This window comes from Orycteropus afer, unplaced genomic scaffold (assembly GCF_000298275.1).
Source record: "Orycteropus afer afer isolate SDZICR_OR568_19922 unplaced genomic scaffold, OryAfe1.0 scaffold00037, whole genome shotgun sequence".
NCBI lineage: Eukaryota > Metazoa > Chordata > Mammalia > Tubulidentata > Orycteropodidae > Orycteropus > Orycteropus afer.
This window is the reverse complement of record NW_006921624.1, coordinates 1430648-1450427: the sequence shown is the minus strand read 5'-3', so window position 1 is coordinate 1450427 and position 19780 is coordinate 1430648. Positions and strand designations below refer to the sequence as shown.

The 19780-nt window shown below is 37.2% G+C and overlaps 1 protein-coding gene across 1 annotated transcript in view; it reads right to left on the bottom strand.

Annotated features, from left to right (window-relative positions):
• The window catches only part of LOC103193420 (spermatid perinuclear RNA binding protein), an 83538-nt gene that overhangs the window by 30313 nt on the left and 33445 nt on the right, over positions 1–19780 (bottom strand). Inside the window, exons 4-8 of the mRNA XM_007936622.2 lie at positions 15514–15605; positions 14917–15012; positions 13435–13546; positions 12704–12801; positions 12165–12276 (exon numbers count right to left, since the gene is read on the bottom strand). Coding sequence (XP_007934813.2) covers positions 12165–12276; positions 12704–12801; positions 13435–13546; positions 14917–15012; positions 15514–15605 — 510 coding nt within the window. The remainder of the gene's footprint in view (positions 1–12164; positions 12277–12703; positions 12802–13434; positions 13547–14916; positions 15013–15513; positions 15606–19780) is intronic.

Genomic DNA, 19780 nt, shown 5'->3' with positions numbered 1-19780 from the left:
ACAGTATCAGAAATTTAAAGTATCATGTGTTCTTGTATCATTGCCTATTTCACATATATATATATATTTCTTGTGTATTCTTAGAACTCTTTGAAGGTCAAAGATATTTTCTCTCTCTCGTACCTCACAAAATATCACACGACATAATGGGTATGGAGCAAAAACTAACTAAACTGGTATTAATCAATTTCTTGGATAAAGCAGCTAGTTCATAACACTCAGGTAGAAGACAAGAGCTTTGCTTTCCAACTTACAAAGAAACAGGAGGGGGGACAAAAAAAAAAAGCTCATGAGCCTGTCCAAGTACTCCAAAGAACTCTGCACCTTCACAGATACAGTTGCAGAACATTCCTAACTTAACTCTCTCTTAAAAGCTGGTTGCTGGGTTTTTTCCTAATGGAAAATTATACTCAAGAAATACATGCCACAAGATTTCCAGATACTTCTCATGAAAGTTTGATATAATACTAAGATTAACCACATATTCTCTGATCATAAAGATTTATTGTCCCTTGAGGTAAACACTGACTTCAGCTTTTGCTTGGGTCAATACTTACCACTCAGGTCAATCAATCTTGATGTTCTTCAACAGAAGGCAGTATCTGCTCACTACTGTATTTCATTTGCATGACATAAAACTGCAGTATGCCAGTTGCCCAGAATACAGTCTTTAAGAGATAAAGTTAAAAAGCAACTATGTCTATTCAATCACTCTGCTACTCATTAAGTTACATTAGAAGCAGCTCCCTGATTGCCCGGAAATCACAAGCCGGCTTAAACCCACAAATCTATTCTCTAAATATTCCAACTACACAAACAGAGCTCCATAAGTTAAGCCTCATTCTAACACCTTGGCCACTGGAAAAGGGATATAAAGTCATCATAATAGTAATCTGGAAAAGAAAAAAAAAAGCTAATCATAATAGTAATCTGAAAAGAAAAGGGTTTACTTTACAAAAATAGGTTTACTTCCAACCTCTTCAATATCTATCTAGTTAGGAGAAGCAATCATTTATTTCTGTGGCAAAAATTTCTTAAAATACCATTTGAGTGCTTACCATATACCTAGCACTGTTGTTAGTACTTTATTAATATAGAGATTCACTCATTAATCCTTACAAGCACTCTATGAAACCAATATTTTTATCATCCCATTGTAAATTCACTCACCAACAAATGTTAATTGAGCATCTACTACATGCGAGATAATTTTTAGTTCCTGGACATATAACAGGGAACAAAATAATGTCCCTGTTCTCAAATAGCTTATGCTAGAGCAGTAGGAACTAATTACAGAATGTCAAATGGTAGGGAATGCAATGGAGAAAAATAACAAGAGACTTGAGGAGAAGGAGGAGGTATTCCTATTTTATACTCATAAGTGATTCTTTAAGGAGCTCTGGCCACGTAGTGGGTAAGACATTTGGCTGCTAAACAGAAGGTCAGCGGTTAAAATCCACCAGCTGCTCCGTGGGAGGAAGATGAGGCAATCTACTTTCATGAAGATTTACAGCCTTAGAAACCTAATGAGGCTTGCTTTGAGTCAAAATCGACTCAATGGCAGTGGGGAAGTGACCTTTTAATGAAAAACTGAAGAAAATGAAAGAATAAGCTATTCATCTATTTAGAGAAACAGAGTTCAGAGCAGAGAAAATAGCAAGTACAAAAGTCTTAAGACAGGAGCATGCTAAGAAACACAGCATTAGTAAGGCCTGAGTGGTTTGAATCTCATGAACAGGGAAAACCTACTGCCAGCAAGTCGATTCTGACTCACAGTGACCCTACAGGATGAAGTAGAACTGCCTGTAGAGTTTCAAAGGCTATAAATCTTTATGGAAGCAAACTGCCTCATCCTTCTCCCGCAGAGCAGCTGGCAGGTTCAAATCATCAACCCGTTGGTTAGCAGCTCAATGTTTTAACCACTACACCACCAGAGGGTGGTAGTAAATGAGAGCCAGATCATATAAGGCAGTAGTTCTCAACCTGTGCCATCATTAACTCACTAAAGGATTTTTTACAAAATACTTAGGTTCTACTTCCAGTGGAATGGCTTAAGTAAATCAGAAAAAGCTTTTGATAAGAACAATTAGAAAAACTAACTATAAAATAATTTTCTGTTTCTAGACAATAAAGAATTATCATCAAGATTTTGAGGCATTGGGGGCCACATTACCCCTAGTGGCATCTTCCAAATCCAGAAGATGCCTCAAAGAACTAAGCAGAGTACTTTCCACAGGCTCCTAACTCTCAGGGGTCCAAAACTGAAGTTCAAGGACCATCAGGAAAGGAAGATCTGCTAAATCCTCCACACTCTGGGTTGGCTCTCCACAGTGCTATACAGTAAAAGTAAGATGAGCTGAAAATAGTTTAGACCTCGCAAGAAATGAAGCCCAGCTTGAAATCATCTTAATCTCTGACTGCATTACACGGACTCGCTACAGCCAGTTCCACTACTCTCTCCGAGAAGCAAATATAAATTCTTCCTGAAAAAAGAAACATTACTCTAGGGTTTAACTTCTCTACAAGTTTTCATTTAAACTCTCCAGCACTCATAATAATCAGGCACGTGAAAAGACAAGGCACTGTGATCAAAGTCAAGAGAAACAGCGGACAACAGAAACAGACCCAAAAGGGAAACAGACAACAAAGCTTTTAAAACCAAAATTTATTTAAAAGAATGAAAACAATGTTCAAAAAACTAAGAGGAAGAATTTTGGCAAAAAATCTGAAACTATAAAAGAACCAAATGGATATACTAGAAATGCAAAATACAACATAAACTAAAGAGTGGTAGACCTACAAGAGGCAACAGACAAATCCACAACTGAGGAGAGTTAACACTCTCTCAACAATTAACAGAACATACAAATTAATTAGTACAGTGTATAAGATTTGAACAACACAATGAACAAATGTGACTGACAAGTAAAGAACACTGTGACCAACAACTGCAGAATATACCTGCTTTTCAAGAACATAAATCCATTTACAAAAACTGACCACATGCTGGGCTATGAAATAAGTATAAAGAAGTATCAAAGGAAAGAAATACAAAGTATGTTCTCAGATCACAGTTGAATAAATGAGAATTCAAAAATGGATAACTAAAAAATCACCATTTGTCTGGAAATTAAGCAATGACATTTAAATGGCCATGGGTAAAAAACTGACAAAAATTCTAACGTCCAAAACATAAGTCTTTGCTTAAAGGAAATTTCAGTGTCTTAATAATATGAAATAAGAGGCTAAAAGAATCCACAACGTATTCATCCGTTTTGAACAAGAAAAACAACAGCAAATTAAACTTAAAGAGAAAGGAAAAACAAGCAATAAGAACAGATACTAATGAAATAGAATGCATTTAATTCACAGAAACCTGTCTTTGATAAACTGTTCACAAAAATCAGTTCATGATTGGGCACAGCAGCTTTATTTGTAATAGCCAAAAATGTGAAACAAACAAAATGTCTTAAATAAACAGTTCAGTGGTGGCTCATCCAAACCATGGAATGTGACTCAGCAATAAAAAGAAATAACTATTGGCATATGCAATGAATTAGATGGATCTCTAGGGCATTATGCTGAATGAAAATGAAAGGGGGGGGGAGACTCCCGAAAGTCAGATACTGTATAATACCATTTGGGGGGACAGGAGTGAGTGTTACTATAAAGGGATGACATGAGGGAGATCTTTGTGGTGCTGGGATAGTGCTGTATCTTGTTTGTGGTGATGGTTACACCAATCTACAACTTTGATAAAATGGCATACAACTTATACACATATAATTTCCTGGATATGATATTGTACTCTAGTAACACAGAGATAACATTGGGAGAAACTGAGTGAAGGGTACAGGGTCAGGATCTCATGTACTATCTTTGCAACTTTCCACGAATTGATAATTATTCAAAGTAAAAAGTTTTTCAAAAAAGACTTGCTTCTTTGTTGATAAGATACTACATAGATACAGGGAAGAAAGGAATTTGGATTTTAAACATTTTAAAGTACGAGATGTGTCCTAGATATCCAGAGGGAAATACTGAGGAGTCATTTAGATATTTGAGTCTGAGTTCAAGGAGTAGTCTGTTGTGGCTATAAGGTACCATTGAGTCAGTTTCAACTCACAGCAACCCTGTGTACAACAAAATGAAACACTGCCTGGTCCTGCACCATCTTCACAACCACTGTCATGCTTGAGCCCACTGTCACAGTCACCGTGCCAATCCATCTTGTTGAGGGTCTTCCCCTTTTTCACTGATCCTCTACTTTACCAAGCATGATATCCTTCTCCGGGGATTGGTCCCTTCTGACAACATGACCAAAGTACAAGAGACAAAGTTCGGCCATTCTCTTATCTAAGGACCATTCCAGCTATACTTCCTCCAAGATAGATTTGTTCATTCTTCTAACAGTCCATGGTACATTTTCAATATTCTTTGCCAACACCACAAATGAAATGCATCAATTCTTCTGTGGTCTTTTTTTTTTTATACAGTGTCTAGCTTTCATATGCATATGAAGCTACTGAACACACCATGGCTTGGGTCAGCCTTAGTCTTCAAGAACATATTTACTTTTTAGCACTTTAAAGAAGTCTTTTGCAACAGATTTGCCCAACGACAATATGTTACTTGATTTCTTGACTGCTGCTTGTATGTGCATTGATTGTACACACAAGTAAAATAAAATCCTCATCAACTTCAATCTTTTCTCCATTCCTGTTGTGAGAATTTTTGTTTTCTTTATGTTGATGTGTAATCCATACTGAAGGCTATAGTCTCTGATCTTCATCAGTAAGTGCTTTAAGTCTTCTTCACTTTCAGCAAGCAAGGTTCTATCATCTGCATACCACAGATTGTTAATGAGTTTTCCTCCAATCCTGATGCCGCGTTCCTCTTCATATAGTCCAGCTTCTCAGATTATTTGCTCAACATACAGGTTGATTAAGTATGGTAAGAGGATATAATCCTGATACACACCTTTCCTGATTTTAAATCATGTGGTATCCATTCCCTTGTTCTGTTTGAATGACTGCCTTTTGGGCTATGTATAGTTTCCTCATGAGCATAATTAAGTGTTCTGGAACTTCTATTCTTTGCAATGTTATCCACAATTTGTTATGATCCACACAGTCGAATGCCTTTGCATAGTGAATGAAACACTGATAAACATCTTTCTGGTATTCTTTGCTTTCAGCCAAGATCCATTTGACATCAGCAATGATACCCTCATCCCACATCCTCTTCTGACTCCATCTTGAATACTATCTAGCTATTAAAATAAGCAAATAAACAGTTGTATGCAGTTAACATGAATAAATCCCAAACAATGTTGAACAGAAAGGAGCCAGACACAAAGAAGTAAGTTCAGCATGATTCTATTTCTATAAAGTTCCAGGCAAAATCCAATTACAGTCATTCCTTGGTACCTACAGTGTAGTACCCAAGGCATTTGACTACTAACCAGAAGGTTGGCGGTTCAAACTCACCAGCTACTCTGCAGAAGGAAGACTAGGCAATTTACTTCTATCCAAAGGGGGTCGCTATGAGTTGGAATTGACTTGATGGCAGGTTTTAGTACCTATGGGGGACTGGCTGCAGAACCCCTCACAGATACCAAAATCTGTGGATGCTCAAGTTCCTTATGTAAAATAGTGCAATATTTCCATATAACCTACAAACATCCTGTTGTATAAATCATCTCTAGATTACTTATAATGACTAATACAATACAAATAATATGTAAATAGCACTTTATGCTCCTTCTTAGCCTTTGAGGAACAGCTTTCACCACTTAATTGCTTTTTTTTTTTTAATCTCCCAAATATTTTTAATCTGCAGTTGGTTGAATCTGTGGATACAAACTCATGGATACGGAGAGACAATTGTAAATTGTCAAGGAAGCATAAACAGATGAGAAAGCTATAAAGAAAATCAAGGAAATAGTTTTTTTTAAAAAAAAAAAAAAGGAAAGAAAGAAATAGTAGCTTCCTGAGAGAAGGAAGTGATGGGAAGGGATGTGAATGTCATGGTTTCTGAACGGCTCATAATGTTCTGCTTATAACCTAGTCAGTATATACAGATTTTCTATTATTTATTTTTAACTTTTTTTTAAATATACTTTTTAAAATATGTGTTATATTTCATAATAAAACATAAAATTAAAAAAACAGCAGAAAAAAATATGTGCTCATCTGTATCAAATATTGCTAAACAGCTGACTAAGATGAGAAATGAAAACAGACCACTGAATTTAGCAATCAGAAGGTCACAAGAGGCACTATGGTAGAATGCTCAGGAAGAAAGTCTGATGAGATAATTTCAGTGAGAACAGGATGTAAGGAAAGGCAGGAAGTATAGACCACTCTTTCCAGAAGTACTGCTATAAAGCAGAAGAGAAATGGAGCTCAACTGTAGAATCACAGGAGGGTTTTGCTTTGATGTTGTCTTTTTGATGGGAGATATTACAGCAGGTTTTTATGCTGATGAGAATGATGGGGTAGATCAGGGAAAAACTGACACTTGCGAGAGAAGACAGCATTTATAGGCAAGAAGGGATACGCTGTAGTGCGCAAGTAGAAAGGCTGGTCTTAAAATAAGATAGTTTATCTACCGTCAAAGAAGAAAAGGCAAAGTATATGAGTAGATATAATTACTACAGAAGACAGAGTGGTGAGAACATGTAGAAGTTCTCTCCTGAGAAAATAGAAGTAAATAAGGTCATTAGATGACAGTGCCAGGGTGGAAGAGGAAGTATGAGATAAAGAAGATGTTATCTAGAAATTATTATCTAGGAACTCTAGAACTTATAGGAGGCTTGCTAGACAACAGAAGTGGTCAACTTGAGGTCACCATCATAGACATAAAGGGTTAACAGTCCTATATTCCTTTCTCCAACCATGATCAGCAACGTGATATAGGCACAAAGTAGGAAGAGAGATGGATTTCACAGATTCAGAATTTTGTCAGGAACAGATCAAAGAAGTGAAAGTATATGCTAAGGAGTGATTACAATGATGGACCATGGAATACAGGCAGGGTAAGAACAGAAGTAAGAAAATAGGAAAGATAAGGAGTGAGAAATGACAGATGAGAATGAAAAGATGGTACAATGATAAAGTTTAAAAAAGAAAATGGAGTATTAAAGTTACTAGACAAAGTGATGACAAGAGCTAGCTGGACAGTAAGATTTATGGAGAAGGTGGTACAGTTACTGGTGAAGATAAGGTCTATGACACATGGAATAGGTCATGAGATAGAAGACAAAACATTTGTAGGAGAAACAGTCAAGGAATTAAGAGGACAGGGTTTTGAAAAAAATCATCTACATGCATACTGAAATCACCAAGAATTACTGGAGTAAAGTTTAAAAGTGAACGCCATGAAGCTAGGTCCTAAAAACATGAAAACATGAGGGGATGTGCAGTAAGGGTCTGACAACAATGTCCTGGGTTATATCACCTTATAGCCAAGGTTCAAACAGTTAAGTGACTTGCTCAAGGTAATACATCAAGGAACTGGGAGAGCTAGGATGAAAACACTGGCAGTATGGCTCTATTTCATGCTATAAATCGGCAGGCCAATGGTTCCCAAACTTTTGAAATAGAGCATTAAAAAAAAAAAAAAAATCAGAGTCACATAACAGCAGGTTTGCTTTCTCTAGTAATATGCTGTTGTTGTTGTTGTTGTTATGTGCCATCGAGTCGGACCCAACTCATAGCGACCCCTCCTTGGGTTTCTGAGGCAGTATCACTACAGAAGTAGGATTGCCCAACCTTCCTCCCGAGGAGTGGCTGGTGGGTTTGAACCGCCAGCCTTCTGGTTAGCAGTCAAGTGCCTTAGACACTATGCTACCAGAGCTCCTCTCTAGTAATATAGAGAGAGAGGGGAAAAAAAAAAAAAAAAAACTACTAGAATTCAGAGACTGAAATAAAATTTCATTATTAATCATAAGAACATATATACACACACACACACACTTTTTTAAATTGTATTCACTCATACAATCTACAAAGACTGATGTCATACAGATTTGAATCCCTTTCATTAATTCTTTGCCACTGTATGAGTCCCCTTTTCCTGGAAGAAAATGGTTTTCATTCCACAAACATTTAATGAGCATTAGTATGTTTGCAATGATGATGTGGCAGGATGTGAGGGACTCCTTGCCTCTAAAGAAGTTACAATCTAAGGCAGTGATTCTCAAACTTTTTGATCCCAGAATCCTTTTACATTCTTAAAAAATCATTGAGACCCATAAAGAAGTTTTGTTTTGTGAGTATATCAATCACTATTTAGCATATTAGAAATTAAGACAATTTTTTTAATACACAAGAAATATTCCACTAGACATCAGAAAAATGATGTCACCACACATCATATGTAGCCTGTGGAAAACTATACCGTAACACTCACGAAAGAAAGAATTTTTTTGCTTTTCCATTGAAAAGGAAAAAGGTATTTTAATATTATTATATAAACAGTTTTGACCTTACACTACCTGAAAGTCTTTAGACTCAATGGAATTCTGTTGTCTAAATACAGATTGAGCCATGTCACTATTTCTGATATACAGAGGAGGTGAATTTGGTTCCAGATGAAGAATATCTAGTGTTAAATTGTTAAACACCCCACTCTCCAGTATAACAGCAAATCAGGAAATAAAAGAAAAAAATAATGTGTGTGTGTGTGTGTGTGTGTGGCTATTTTGGTTATCTAGTACCACTGTAACAGAAACACCACAAGTGCATGGCTTTAACAAACAGATTATTTATTCTCTCACAGTTTAGGAGGCTAGAAGTCCGAACTGACAACACCAACTCTAGGGGAAGGTTTTCTCTCTGTCTGGCTCTGGGGGAAGGTCCTTGCAACATCTGTGGGCCCAGTGTTCCTTGGAGATCTCCATGTATCTTGGCATTAATCTTACCCTGAATCTAGACGGTTAGTGTCTTCTTTCTCAGTGGTAGTCATGTCCCTCCCTTCTCTGCTCACTTCTCTCTCCTTTTAACTCTTGTAAGATAAAAGGTGATGCAGGCCAGACCCCAGGGAAACTCCCCTTGAATCACAGCAGGGCTGTGACCTGAGTAAGGGTGCTACATCCTACACTAATTTCCTTACAGGTGACTGGCTGATCATATCAGATCACATCATGGGGATAATTACATCCTTATGTAACTGCCAAACCACTATGAATCATGGCCCAAGCAAGCTGACACGTATTTTTTGAGGATACAACTCAATCCACAAAATTCCATCCCTTGTCCTCTACAAATTCATGTCCTTGCCACATACAAAATACTTCACCCCATTTTACCATCCTAAAAGTCTTAAACCAATTTCAAGTCCAAATTCCACCCCAGGACAAAATTCCTCTTCATCTGTGAATCTAGAACACAAATTATCTGCTTCAAAAACACAATGGAGGAATAGGTCCAAGGTAGACTACATTTCACTACAAGCAAGGAAAAAAAACTGAAGATAGGATAATGGGCACCAAGAAGCTTAAAAAAAAAAAAAAACAGCAGGACAATTTACAACAGCTCTCAAGGCTTGGATATAATCTTGTGTGAGAGCATCTAGGCAATGGCTCTGCCCTCCATACTCTGGGTGCTGGCGATGTTTCTTGGATTCTGAGTGGAAGCGCCTCAGCTCTGGGCTTCAGCTTTGCCTTCCAGGCCCACTGGGATGGCAACTCTGTTCCCTCAGCTTTAGGTGGCGGCCTCATTCTCCTAGTTCAACTGAGTGCTGGCTCTACCCCCTTGGCTCCAGCAGGTCCTGTCCTTCTGCCCCTTGGGCACAGCCCCCTCAGCTTTGGGCAGAAGACCCAGCCCTATACTCTTGGCACTCGTAAATGGCAGCCCCACACTCTGGAACCAAGTTGGTGAAGATCTAACTCTTTGAAACCTAGAAGGTTGTGGCTCCACCCTTCAAAACTCCCGAGGCTGTGGCTCTACCCTTTGAGACTGAGGCAGCTCTGCTTCCCATGTTCCTTGTCTCCTCAGCTTCTGCTTCCCAAGGTGCCTCCTGGGGCAGCCCAGCCTCTGCCCTGCTCCAGCAATGTTACAAGCTCTTTAATTCTACTGTTATATACCCAGTGGCCCCTCGCTCTACCAGTAAGTCTCGGCCTGAAGACACTCAGGACCCTCTCTCTAGCTCTGGCAACAAGTGCTAAAGCCATCCCATTCCACCAGGAAGCCTCCTGCCTGAAGGCATTCATTTCTCTCACTCTGTGGGTCCGCTCCCACACTGTTTAACACCAGTCTTCTGGTTTGGCTACCACCATTTCTCTGCTGCCATCTCTCATCATCTGCGCTGTCTCTGGTGTTATAGCTCTCCTCATCTCCTTCTAAGCCCTCATCAGAACTGCCTTTAGCATCCATAATTGCACCAAGAGTCTCTTACAGGCAATTTGGTCTTTTACTATTGTTGTTGTTATTTGCCATCGAGTCGTACGGACTCATAGCGACCCCTCCTTGGGTTTCCGAGGCATTATCACTATGGAAGTAGATTGCCCAACCTTCCTTCCGAGGAGTGGCTTGTAGGTTTGAACTGCCAGCCTTCTGGTTAGCAGTCAAGTGCCTTAGGCACTATGCTATCAGAGCTCCTGCTTTTACTATCAGGCACCTTAAAACGCTATAGGCCAATATTCATTATGCAATTTCAAAACTGCTTCCATATCTTAGACGTCTGTAAGAGCAGCAACCAATTCTTCAGGTACCAGATTCTTAGTTATTTGTTTGTTGTTGTTGTTGTTGTTACTTGCCATCGAGTTGGACTCGACTCATAGCGACCCTTCCCCCCTTAGGTTTCTGAGCATCACTATGGAAGTAGATTGCCCCACCTTCCTTCCGAGGAGTGGTTGGTGGGTTTGAACTGCCAGCCTTCTGGATAGCAGTCAAGTGCCTTAGGCAATATGCTACCAGAGCTCCTTCTTAGTTATTAGTGCTGCTATAACAGCAAATAGCTTTAACAAACAGAAATTTATTCTTTCACAGTACAGGAGGCTAGAAGTCCAAATTCAGAGCACCAGATCTAGGGAAAGGCTTTCTTTCTCTCTGTTGACTCTGAAGGAAGGTTCTTATTACCTTTCAACACTGACGGGTCTAGCAACTCCTTGGAGATCTCTATGAATCCTGGCATAATCTTCCCCTGAGTCTACAAGATTGTGGGCACAAGGTCCTGAGTCCAAAGGATGTGCTCCACTCCCAGCTCCTTCTCTGTCTTAGTGGTAGTCAGGTCCCTCCTTCTCTGCTGCTTCTCTCTCCTTTCATCACTTACAAGATAAAAGGTGATGCAGACCACATCCAGAGAGGATCCCTTTACATCAGACCTGCGCTATGACCCAACTAAGGGTGTTGCACCCCACCTTAAACCCCTTACAACTGACTGACTGATCACACCAGATCATATTGTGGATGATGTTTACATCAGTACACAGTTGCCAAATTACATCATTACGTAACTACCAAACCAGCATATGCCACTAGAGCTCCCCTGAGAATCACAGCCCATCCAAATTGATTATTTACTTTGGAAAAACACAATTCAATCTATGACAGTGGCATAGTAAGAGAGTGAGTTAAATTGCATCTGAGTATCTACTATACTCCAGACACTGAGTTGAGTATTTTAACCAGACAACAGCTAGTAAAGTTGGAGGTAATATTCTTACAGAGAGGGATGAACTAATTTGCTCAAGGCCTACATCTAGCAAGCAGTGGAGCAGTATGATCTAGAACACAGATCATACTGACCCAGACCCTGTGTTCTTTCTATTGAAACTCTGAATTCATCTAGAATAGTATAAATGGATGATGGTGCTAAATTGTCCAATATAATTTTCTCCTGATTTTTGTTTTCTCTTTCTGGTTTATGTGACATTTGTAAGCTTGATACAAATCATGAAACTCTGTGATATCTTCTCAAAGTATGGTCCCTAAGACTATGTAGTAATAGAATCTGGCCCACATAAACAAGTAAGTATTCTAATAAGAATAAATGAAAGCAAGCTAATGGGGACAGAAAAGAAAGTCAGAAAGAAAAGCAATAAACTTTCTAATATGTGACTTAGAATTATTAAGTAATCTGAGCTCTATTAAGAGACACATCCCATGACCATCCACGACTGCCAACCCCTAGACCCAATAAAAATCTTTTACACTCACCTTCTTTATCAGTAACTGACCAGGAATATTTCTGAAAAGGCTTACTGGATGGAAGAGGGTCCATTTCCAGCACTTTATAAATCTGGCCAAAGGCTGATAGTCTGAGTGCATGCTAAAGAACAAAACATTGTATTTTTTCCAATTTCAATAGCCATTCATAAAAATCTTAAAACATCTAGCTAAAAAGACATCCAAACATCTAGCTAAAAAGACATCCATTAAATGTTCATATTAAGGAGTTCTGTTCTGGTGGCATAGTGCCTAAGGCATTTGACTGCTAACCAGAAGGCTGGTGGTTCAAACTCACCAGCCACTCCACGGAAGGAGACTGCACAATCTACTTCCGTAAAGATTTACCCCCTCAGAAACCCAAAGGGGGTCGCTATGAGTTGGAATCAACTCAATAGCAGTGATTGATACTGTTGATATTATGATGGCAAAAGTCTAAACAGGCAAGAAAACAGTGTTTAAATAGAAAAATTCAGAAAAAGAGATAAAAATCTCTCTAATATTTCACAGTGATATGCCTGGTCTTGTACCTGTGCACTGTGGGTAATATCTTCTTTTTGCTGAGTGGTCATATAGCTCAGAGCATCTGTTGGGTCTCGCTCACAAGGATCATGGAGGCCAGGACCACCTTTGGTAAAGGCAAAATACAAGTATCATTTAGAACTGAGTTTAGAATTTGGTAAATTAACACAAAAGAAAGTAGAAGAAAAAAAAAAAAGAACTAATAATCTACATAATTAAGGAGAGTAAAAAGGGCAATCTTATTTTCATTGTTTGTACTTAAAGGTCCTTATTTTATTGGAAGTCATTTGCATACCTAAGCTCAAAACTGAGTCTTACTTTGAGGATTCAGAAACAGCAAGATGAATTATTCCAAATCTTTACAGGAATTACATACAAAAAATAAGACCTAATTTAATATTTCCAAATTTAACACCAGATTACAAACAGAATGAACTTCATAGATTTTCACCAAACATCTTCATTTTCAAACTCAGAGTTCTAGGTAAAGCAAACTCATAGCAGGCACAATATCTTATTAGTACCTTTTATGTTAGTACATACAAAACACAAATAATTATTAAAAGAGATTTTACAGCACTTTTCCAATACTCAAAACATTCTAATTGCTAAAAACTTCATATGAATCACTTTTATGCATCATTTTCCTATACAAAGGACAAATTTAGCACAAATTTAGAAAAATAAACTAAAATGAAATTTTTCTAACTCTTCTGCCTCCAGAGTTTGAAGCCCTTACCAGGAAGTAGTATTCCAGATGCCAAACACTCCATTACTCGTCTCAAGGCCTCCCCAGCGCCCAAAGGTCTATTACAAGTACCTATAGACTTTTCACATATAAGCTCTAGTGGCTAGAAGATATTAAATTACAAATTAGTACATGCAGCAAGTGTTAAAAGGATTCCAGTTAAAAGTGAGCTGACATTACTATCTACAAGTGAGGCCAAAGAGTCAAAGTGAATTTTACATTAAGGGCCCATTTAACTTTTCTCCCACAGGTGATTATTAATTTTTACCCTGACCAGAGTTTTTAAACTGAGCATTTTTGAGATAATAGATATTCAGAAGATATTTTTGTTACAGAAACTTCATCTTCACTTACCCCTAAAGGATGACGAAAGAAACCATGGTCATCAAATTGATTTTATAAAAGATTTGACAAGCTATATAAGTTAGTAATAGCTAAAAAGTAGTCATTGTATAAACCAGACCACTTATCTCCTACTCAGCTTAGGAAGCAATCCAACCACAAATATCTCAAAACAAGAAGATTTAATTTCAGATTGGCCCAATTAGAATAAAGATAAAAAACAAATCCCCATGTTTAATAAATTGAAAACTGATGATATTATATCAAGGTAATAATTGCTAAATTAATTTATAAATGACCTTTACAGATTTATTTAAATTATTTATGTCTTTAGCTGTGCTTTTAATTGGGTCACACATAATAATTTCCTTAAAATTAAGGTTTGCAATATACACTATATACTATACCCAAAATCAGGTTAAGTGTACTGCTTGTTTAACTTTAATTACTAATATGAACTTATTTTTTAAGAGTCTATATTCAGAGCAGCTTTGGTGGCACAGTGCCCAAGGCATGACTGCTAACCGGAAGGTTGGCAGTTCAAACCCATCACCCAATTCGTGGAAGGAAGATGAGACAATCTGCTTCTGTAAAGATTTACCACCTTAAAAACTAAATGGAGTCACTATAAGTCAGAATCGACTCACTGGCAGTGGGTATGGTGGTTTTATTTATTTATTTATTTATTTATTTTTGTTGTATACTCAAAGAGAAAGGGAAAGAATGTATAGGAGCTTTATACTGATATCAGGTTAATTTTATTTTAAATGGAAGTAGGCACTAAAAGAGAAATGTGCCAGTTAAGCAGGTTTCCATGGACACTAGGTGAAGAGTGATCAACTATCAGGAAAAAGTAAAAAATACAAGAAGATATTCACTTCTAAAAAGTATAAAACCTTTTTATCATAAAAATACCTATAACATGAATATGATGAGACAAGAGAGACAAGTTATAGGCACAAAAACAAAGAAATCATATAAAAAAGATGCTACTTTTTTTTCCAGAGCTAAAGTAGAGAATGCATATCTTATCTAATTCAGAATAGAGCCATTTTACAGTGATAGGGAATTTCTACAGGAATTCCTGACTACAGCTTCAGAATTTCCTTTTAACCATATTTACGTACTTACCCATCCTTTTAATGGTGCCCATGTGGGGACTCGGTTGCACAAATCACGCAGAATGCGGAGGACAATTACACATGATTTTAATCCATTTGCCCTTGCCTAAAACAAACAAAATGATTCCAATATCCTTGTTGAAAACATTCATTTCCAGCACATTGATAATGGATAGGGGTTCTTTAAAGTGAATACTAATTAGCCAATCAATTGCCAAGCAAACTGAAAAATCAAATTATCGAAAGTAGTAAAATTTTGGTTTAGAAAGGCAGATTTAATACTAAAAGAAGCCTAATACTACAATTCCTTTTGTAGTCATGGCAACCCTACTTGAGGCAACTGTCTCACCTAGGTTTGTATTTTATAAGCTATCATTTGAAATTCAGAGTATTAAGCAAAAAAAGAATTATATGATAATAAAATATTATTAACTATGGTAAAACTTGCATTGGACCTAAATTTACTCATTTACTCTTACAACATTCTGTGAGGTAGAAAATACCCCATTTTCTATATCACAGAGAAACCAAACCATTAAGTGGCAGGTAATGCAAATGAAACCTGCACAAAGCTACAATAATAGTAAGACAATAACAAAGAGCCAACCTGAAACCATTTGGCATGTCGAAGAGACGCCAAGGCGTTCAGGCATTTCTGCCTGTCCAGTAAGTCCGGAGGATCTTTCATCGCAACATTTTCTAATGGTAAAATGGGATAAAGAGAGACAGATAGAATTTGACCAAGGGGTTCCTGTCAAATTATCACACAATAAAAATAAAAAGAATAGCAGCATCAGAGTAAACTAATAAGACTCCCAGAAGATTTCATAATTTGGCTTTGTTGCTTTTTTTAATTATATGCACTATTCTTTAAGTTTAACAACCCTTAGAGTAGTTCTGTACATAAGGACTACAGGATTTACTCAATAATATTCATTCAGTAAGCAAATCGAGGACCACTGCAACATACAATCTGGGATCTTATTCAGTATGTGTAAAATCACAGGGCACAAAATAGGTACATAGCACTTTTTCCTTTGGTGGGGTACGTGGGAAGAGGAGAAATCTGGGACCAACAGCAATAACAGCTTTTCTTTATAGAAAGGATTTCATTGCTGATCAATTCCTAAAGAAAACTGGGGCTCTTTTATGTAGCAATCAATTTGGGATATACTCGTTGATAATATGCTTTTTTTTTTTTTTTTTTTTTTTACAGTTAAATAAACTCATCCATCAAGATGACAATTAACACAGTCTTTATTCCACCGATGAGAAAAGATAAATCCTCAAGTTGACACCATGAACTTCTCTTTATTATTTACTTTCTAAGCCCAAATTATTAAAACTACAAAGATAAAATACATTTCAGTACAGATATAACTTTTCTAAAAAGACAGCAAAGAATACTGTCCAATTACAACTATTTGATTTGTTTTAATATTTTAAAGTTGAATGAGTTGGCCCACGACTGCAAAATTAAAAATCCAAACGTGTTAATGATAACTATACAAATTTAAATAGACGAACTGATTTCCTCTAGGATAATACATTTATAAATGTTTTAAAGACCTGCAGCATGATTCAAATGTATCCAACAAACAAATGTTTCTTGTGGAATCATTCTTTGTCTAATCTAATTAAGTTACTCACTTTTAAGAACTCTCTTAAATGTGGGAAGAAAAGTCCACCAAAACCTCTTTCCAGGATAATCATGACAGTAACAGACTGGATAGTATATTCTTGAGGGCCAACTAATACAAGGCAAGTATTTTTAAATGGGAGACAATATCACTTGATAGTTTTTGGTTTCCTGACTTATTACAGGACTCCATTACAGCAAATTCAATGTACATTCTAATTGATAAAATATCATTAACTAAAACTGAGGGCACAATGTTCAACAGAAAACAAATCTATTGGAGAAAGAATTATGGTTGTTTTATTCTGCTTCAACACTAAAGGCTGAAGTGCTACACACTTATTTTCTGACCAGGTGACCAGGTGAGCTCTACAGAAGATATTTGCATTGTGTCCCATTAATCCCTGATGACAAAATTATAACACAAGACATCATTTCAGTACCCCCTTTTCTCATAAAATGGGAAGCCTCAAAAAGAACCGTTAATGTAAATTTATTTATAAACATAAAACAAATATGTGGGTTTTCACGGCATAGGTAATCTAGCTCTTGGGTTTACTCAATTTTGTCTTTATGGTGACACAAAATGCACAGCTCACTCACTTTAACGTTTTCATGGAAAACTGTTTAACTGTGGTCAATACAAGTATCTGCGTAAAGCTCACATACCAAATAAAACAAACTACTATAAATGAATGATTAGAATAGTTTAAAAGTTAGACATGACAAAGGTTGACTGGCTGCTAAGTAATGTAAACCCAAGAAAAGGTATGGACTCTGCGTTGTTTTTTTTTTTTTTTTTTAAAGACTTTGATTTTAAAATTAACAGTGAGACAAGCTAAGCTTTATTCTATCACCTTACTTAAGCAGAGAAATCAGGAAGGGGGTAAAGGGGACGACAGAAGAAGGAAGAGAGGCAAAGGAAGTCTGGATAGGCAATGACAAGGCAAACCAAAAGTCTCTTTGTATTTTCTGGTACTTTCATTCTTTGGTCAGAGCTTGTAAATAATATCATACTCTCATTCTGGCACAGATATTCTTCAAGGGGTCAATGTCAAAAATATTTAGACAAATTCTCTCATCCCCAAAGTCAGAATATAGCCAGAGACTCTTATTTTTTAAAAAGCAATAGGGACATCAGCTTGCTACAGACAGTCAACATTTGGTGGCAGTAGATTCTACTAAAAACAGATGAAAGGGACAGGCAGTGAAAGAAAACTTGCACCAGATTCCTTTTCACATCACCATCAGAATGGCCACGTTTCTTCATGCTCTGATAGTCAAAAAGTCAAAAGATCCAAAATATTTCAATATTCATGAAGCAGCAAACAGCAGAGGAGATAACAATTCATCTCACTTTATCATCTTTAAAGTTTCTTATATTGAAACTATATAAATTCTTTTGTATGGTACTACTGATAAGTCCACCTTGCCTATTTCCTTTCTGTAATTAATAATAAACAGTTTTGAATATTTTCATTAATTAAAAAAGTAACTTCTTCATGTGGCAATCACAGAACTGCTGCTAGGAAAACTGCTACTTCTGGCAGCAGAACTGCAAGTTTAATATTTCTATATGAACTTCAACAAAGAGTTTCAATTTTGTGAGGAAGCAGAGCTTTCCTGATAAAAAGTCCTCTTGGAGTCCGTAATTAGGAGTGACACAATTATCACCCATTCCATTTTTTTTCCTATAGTGACCAGTGAAACAGATATAAATAAATAAATAGCATGAGGTAGGGACATATAAAAATACAAAAAGCAAATGGAAAAAAGCTATGAAAAATATGTCTCAGTAACCTGGCATCAGGGCATGAAGGTACGTGTAACATTCTGAACAATGGAAACACTGAAAAAGAAGTCCATTATGCCTAATCTTGTTTATTGGGTTAGAAGTTAGATAAGTGACCAGAATATCACACCACATTGCAGGAAATGTTGGTCAGTTTCTCTCAATTCCTTACATGCATACTAACTATCTGCCTGTTAACAAATATTAGCCTGGCAAAAAGCCAGACACATGACTATGTTAAACAAGATTTATATGTCTGGAACCTGGGCTCTTCACAGGTTAAATAATTGAGCTGGGTTATCATGAGGGTCTTCCCACAATCTGGATAAAGCTGATCTACTGAGTTCATGCTGATAGCATTTTCTAGTTAACCTGAAGTTATTCTGGCATTCCCTTGTCTCTCAATTCCTTGAGGCTTTCTGGAGAGAAAGACATTAAGCTCCAAGCCACTGTCCACGCAAAACATCAGGACACAATAAAGTGAAAGGTAAGAAAGAGAGAATACTGTTTTCCTTATTTATGTTACTAATATCACTCAATATGATTTTTCTTCAGTGTCTCCCTAGGCAGGCAACCACTGAAAAGATCCTAGCTAAAGGTTGCTCTGGACTGTGTAAGTCTAGTAGTTGTGGAAGGTAGGAAAATAAAGCATGCCACATCATTATAATCCGGGTTGTGATCTTTGCACTGTCAGAATCTACTGCCTTGACCCAAGCAGATACATGTTAGTGAACTTCTGCCACGATGCATAAGAAGTTCACCCTGGCTTTAATACATGAAAAGGTACACTCAGGCAACTTTTCTGTGAATCCTTGACAATCTTCCACAGCACTGAGGACAGAGATCTGGGTGAGACTAAACCACAAGAATCTTTGTAGTTTCTCTACCACCTGGCTTCAGCTGAATTATAAAGATAATGAACAGTTGATTTATCACCACCAATAGGAGCTCTGGTAGCACAGTGGCTAAAAGGCACTTGACTGCTAACCAGAAGGCTGGCGGTTCAAACCCACCAGCCACTCCTCCGAAGGAAGATGGGGCAATCTACTTCCGTAGTGATACTGCCTCGGAAACCCAAGGAAGGGTCGCTATGAGTCGGGTCCGACTCAACGGCATATAACAACAACAACAACATAGTAAATATACTTCTGGTTTAAAAGGTCAAGCACCAAAAGAATCTGAGACTCTGTGTGATGCTCAGAATAACTAAATCCCCTAAAGCATTCATACAGACATCCCAGATTGTAATGGAAAAGCGGAATGCACAGATGGGTAAAACATGAGATTTTCCTCCTTTACAAAACAGACTAAATATCTATGTCGTAGGGCTGTTGTGAGGGTTAAAATAAATAATATATAAGAAGTGCTTGCCACACACGTTGTAAAATACCTTAACAGAGCTCAATTTTCAAGATAATACTGCTTGAATTCTTAGATGATCAT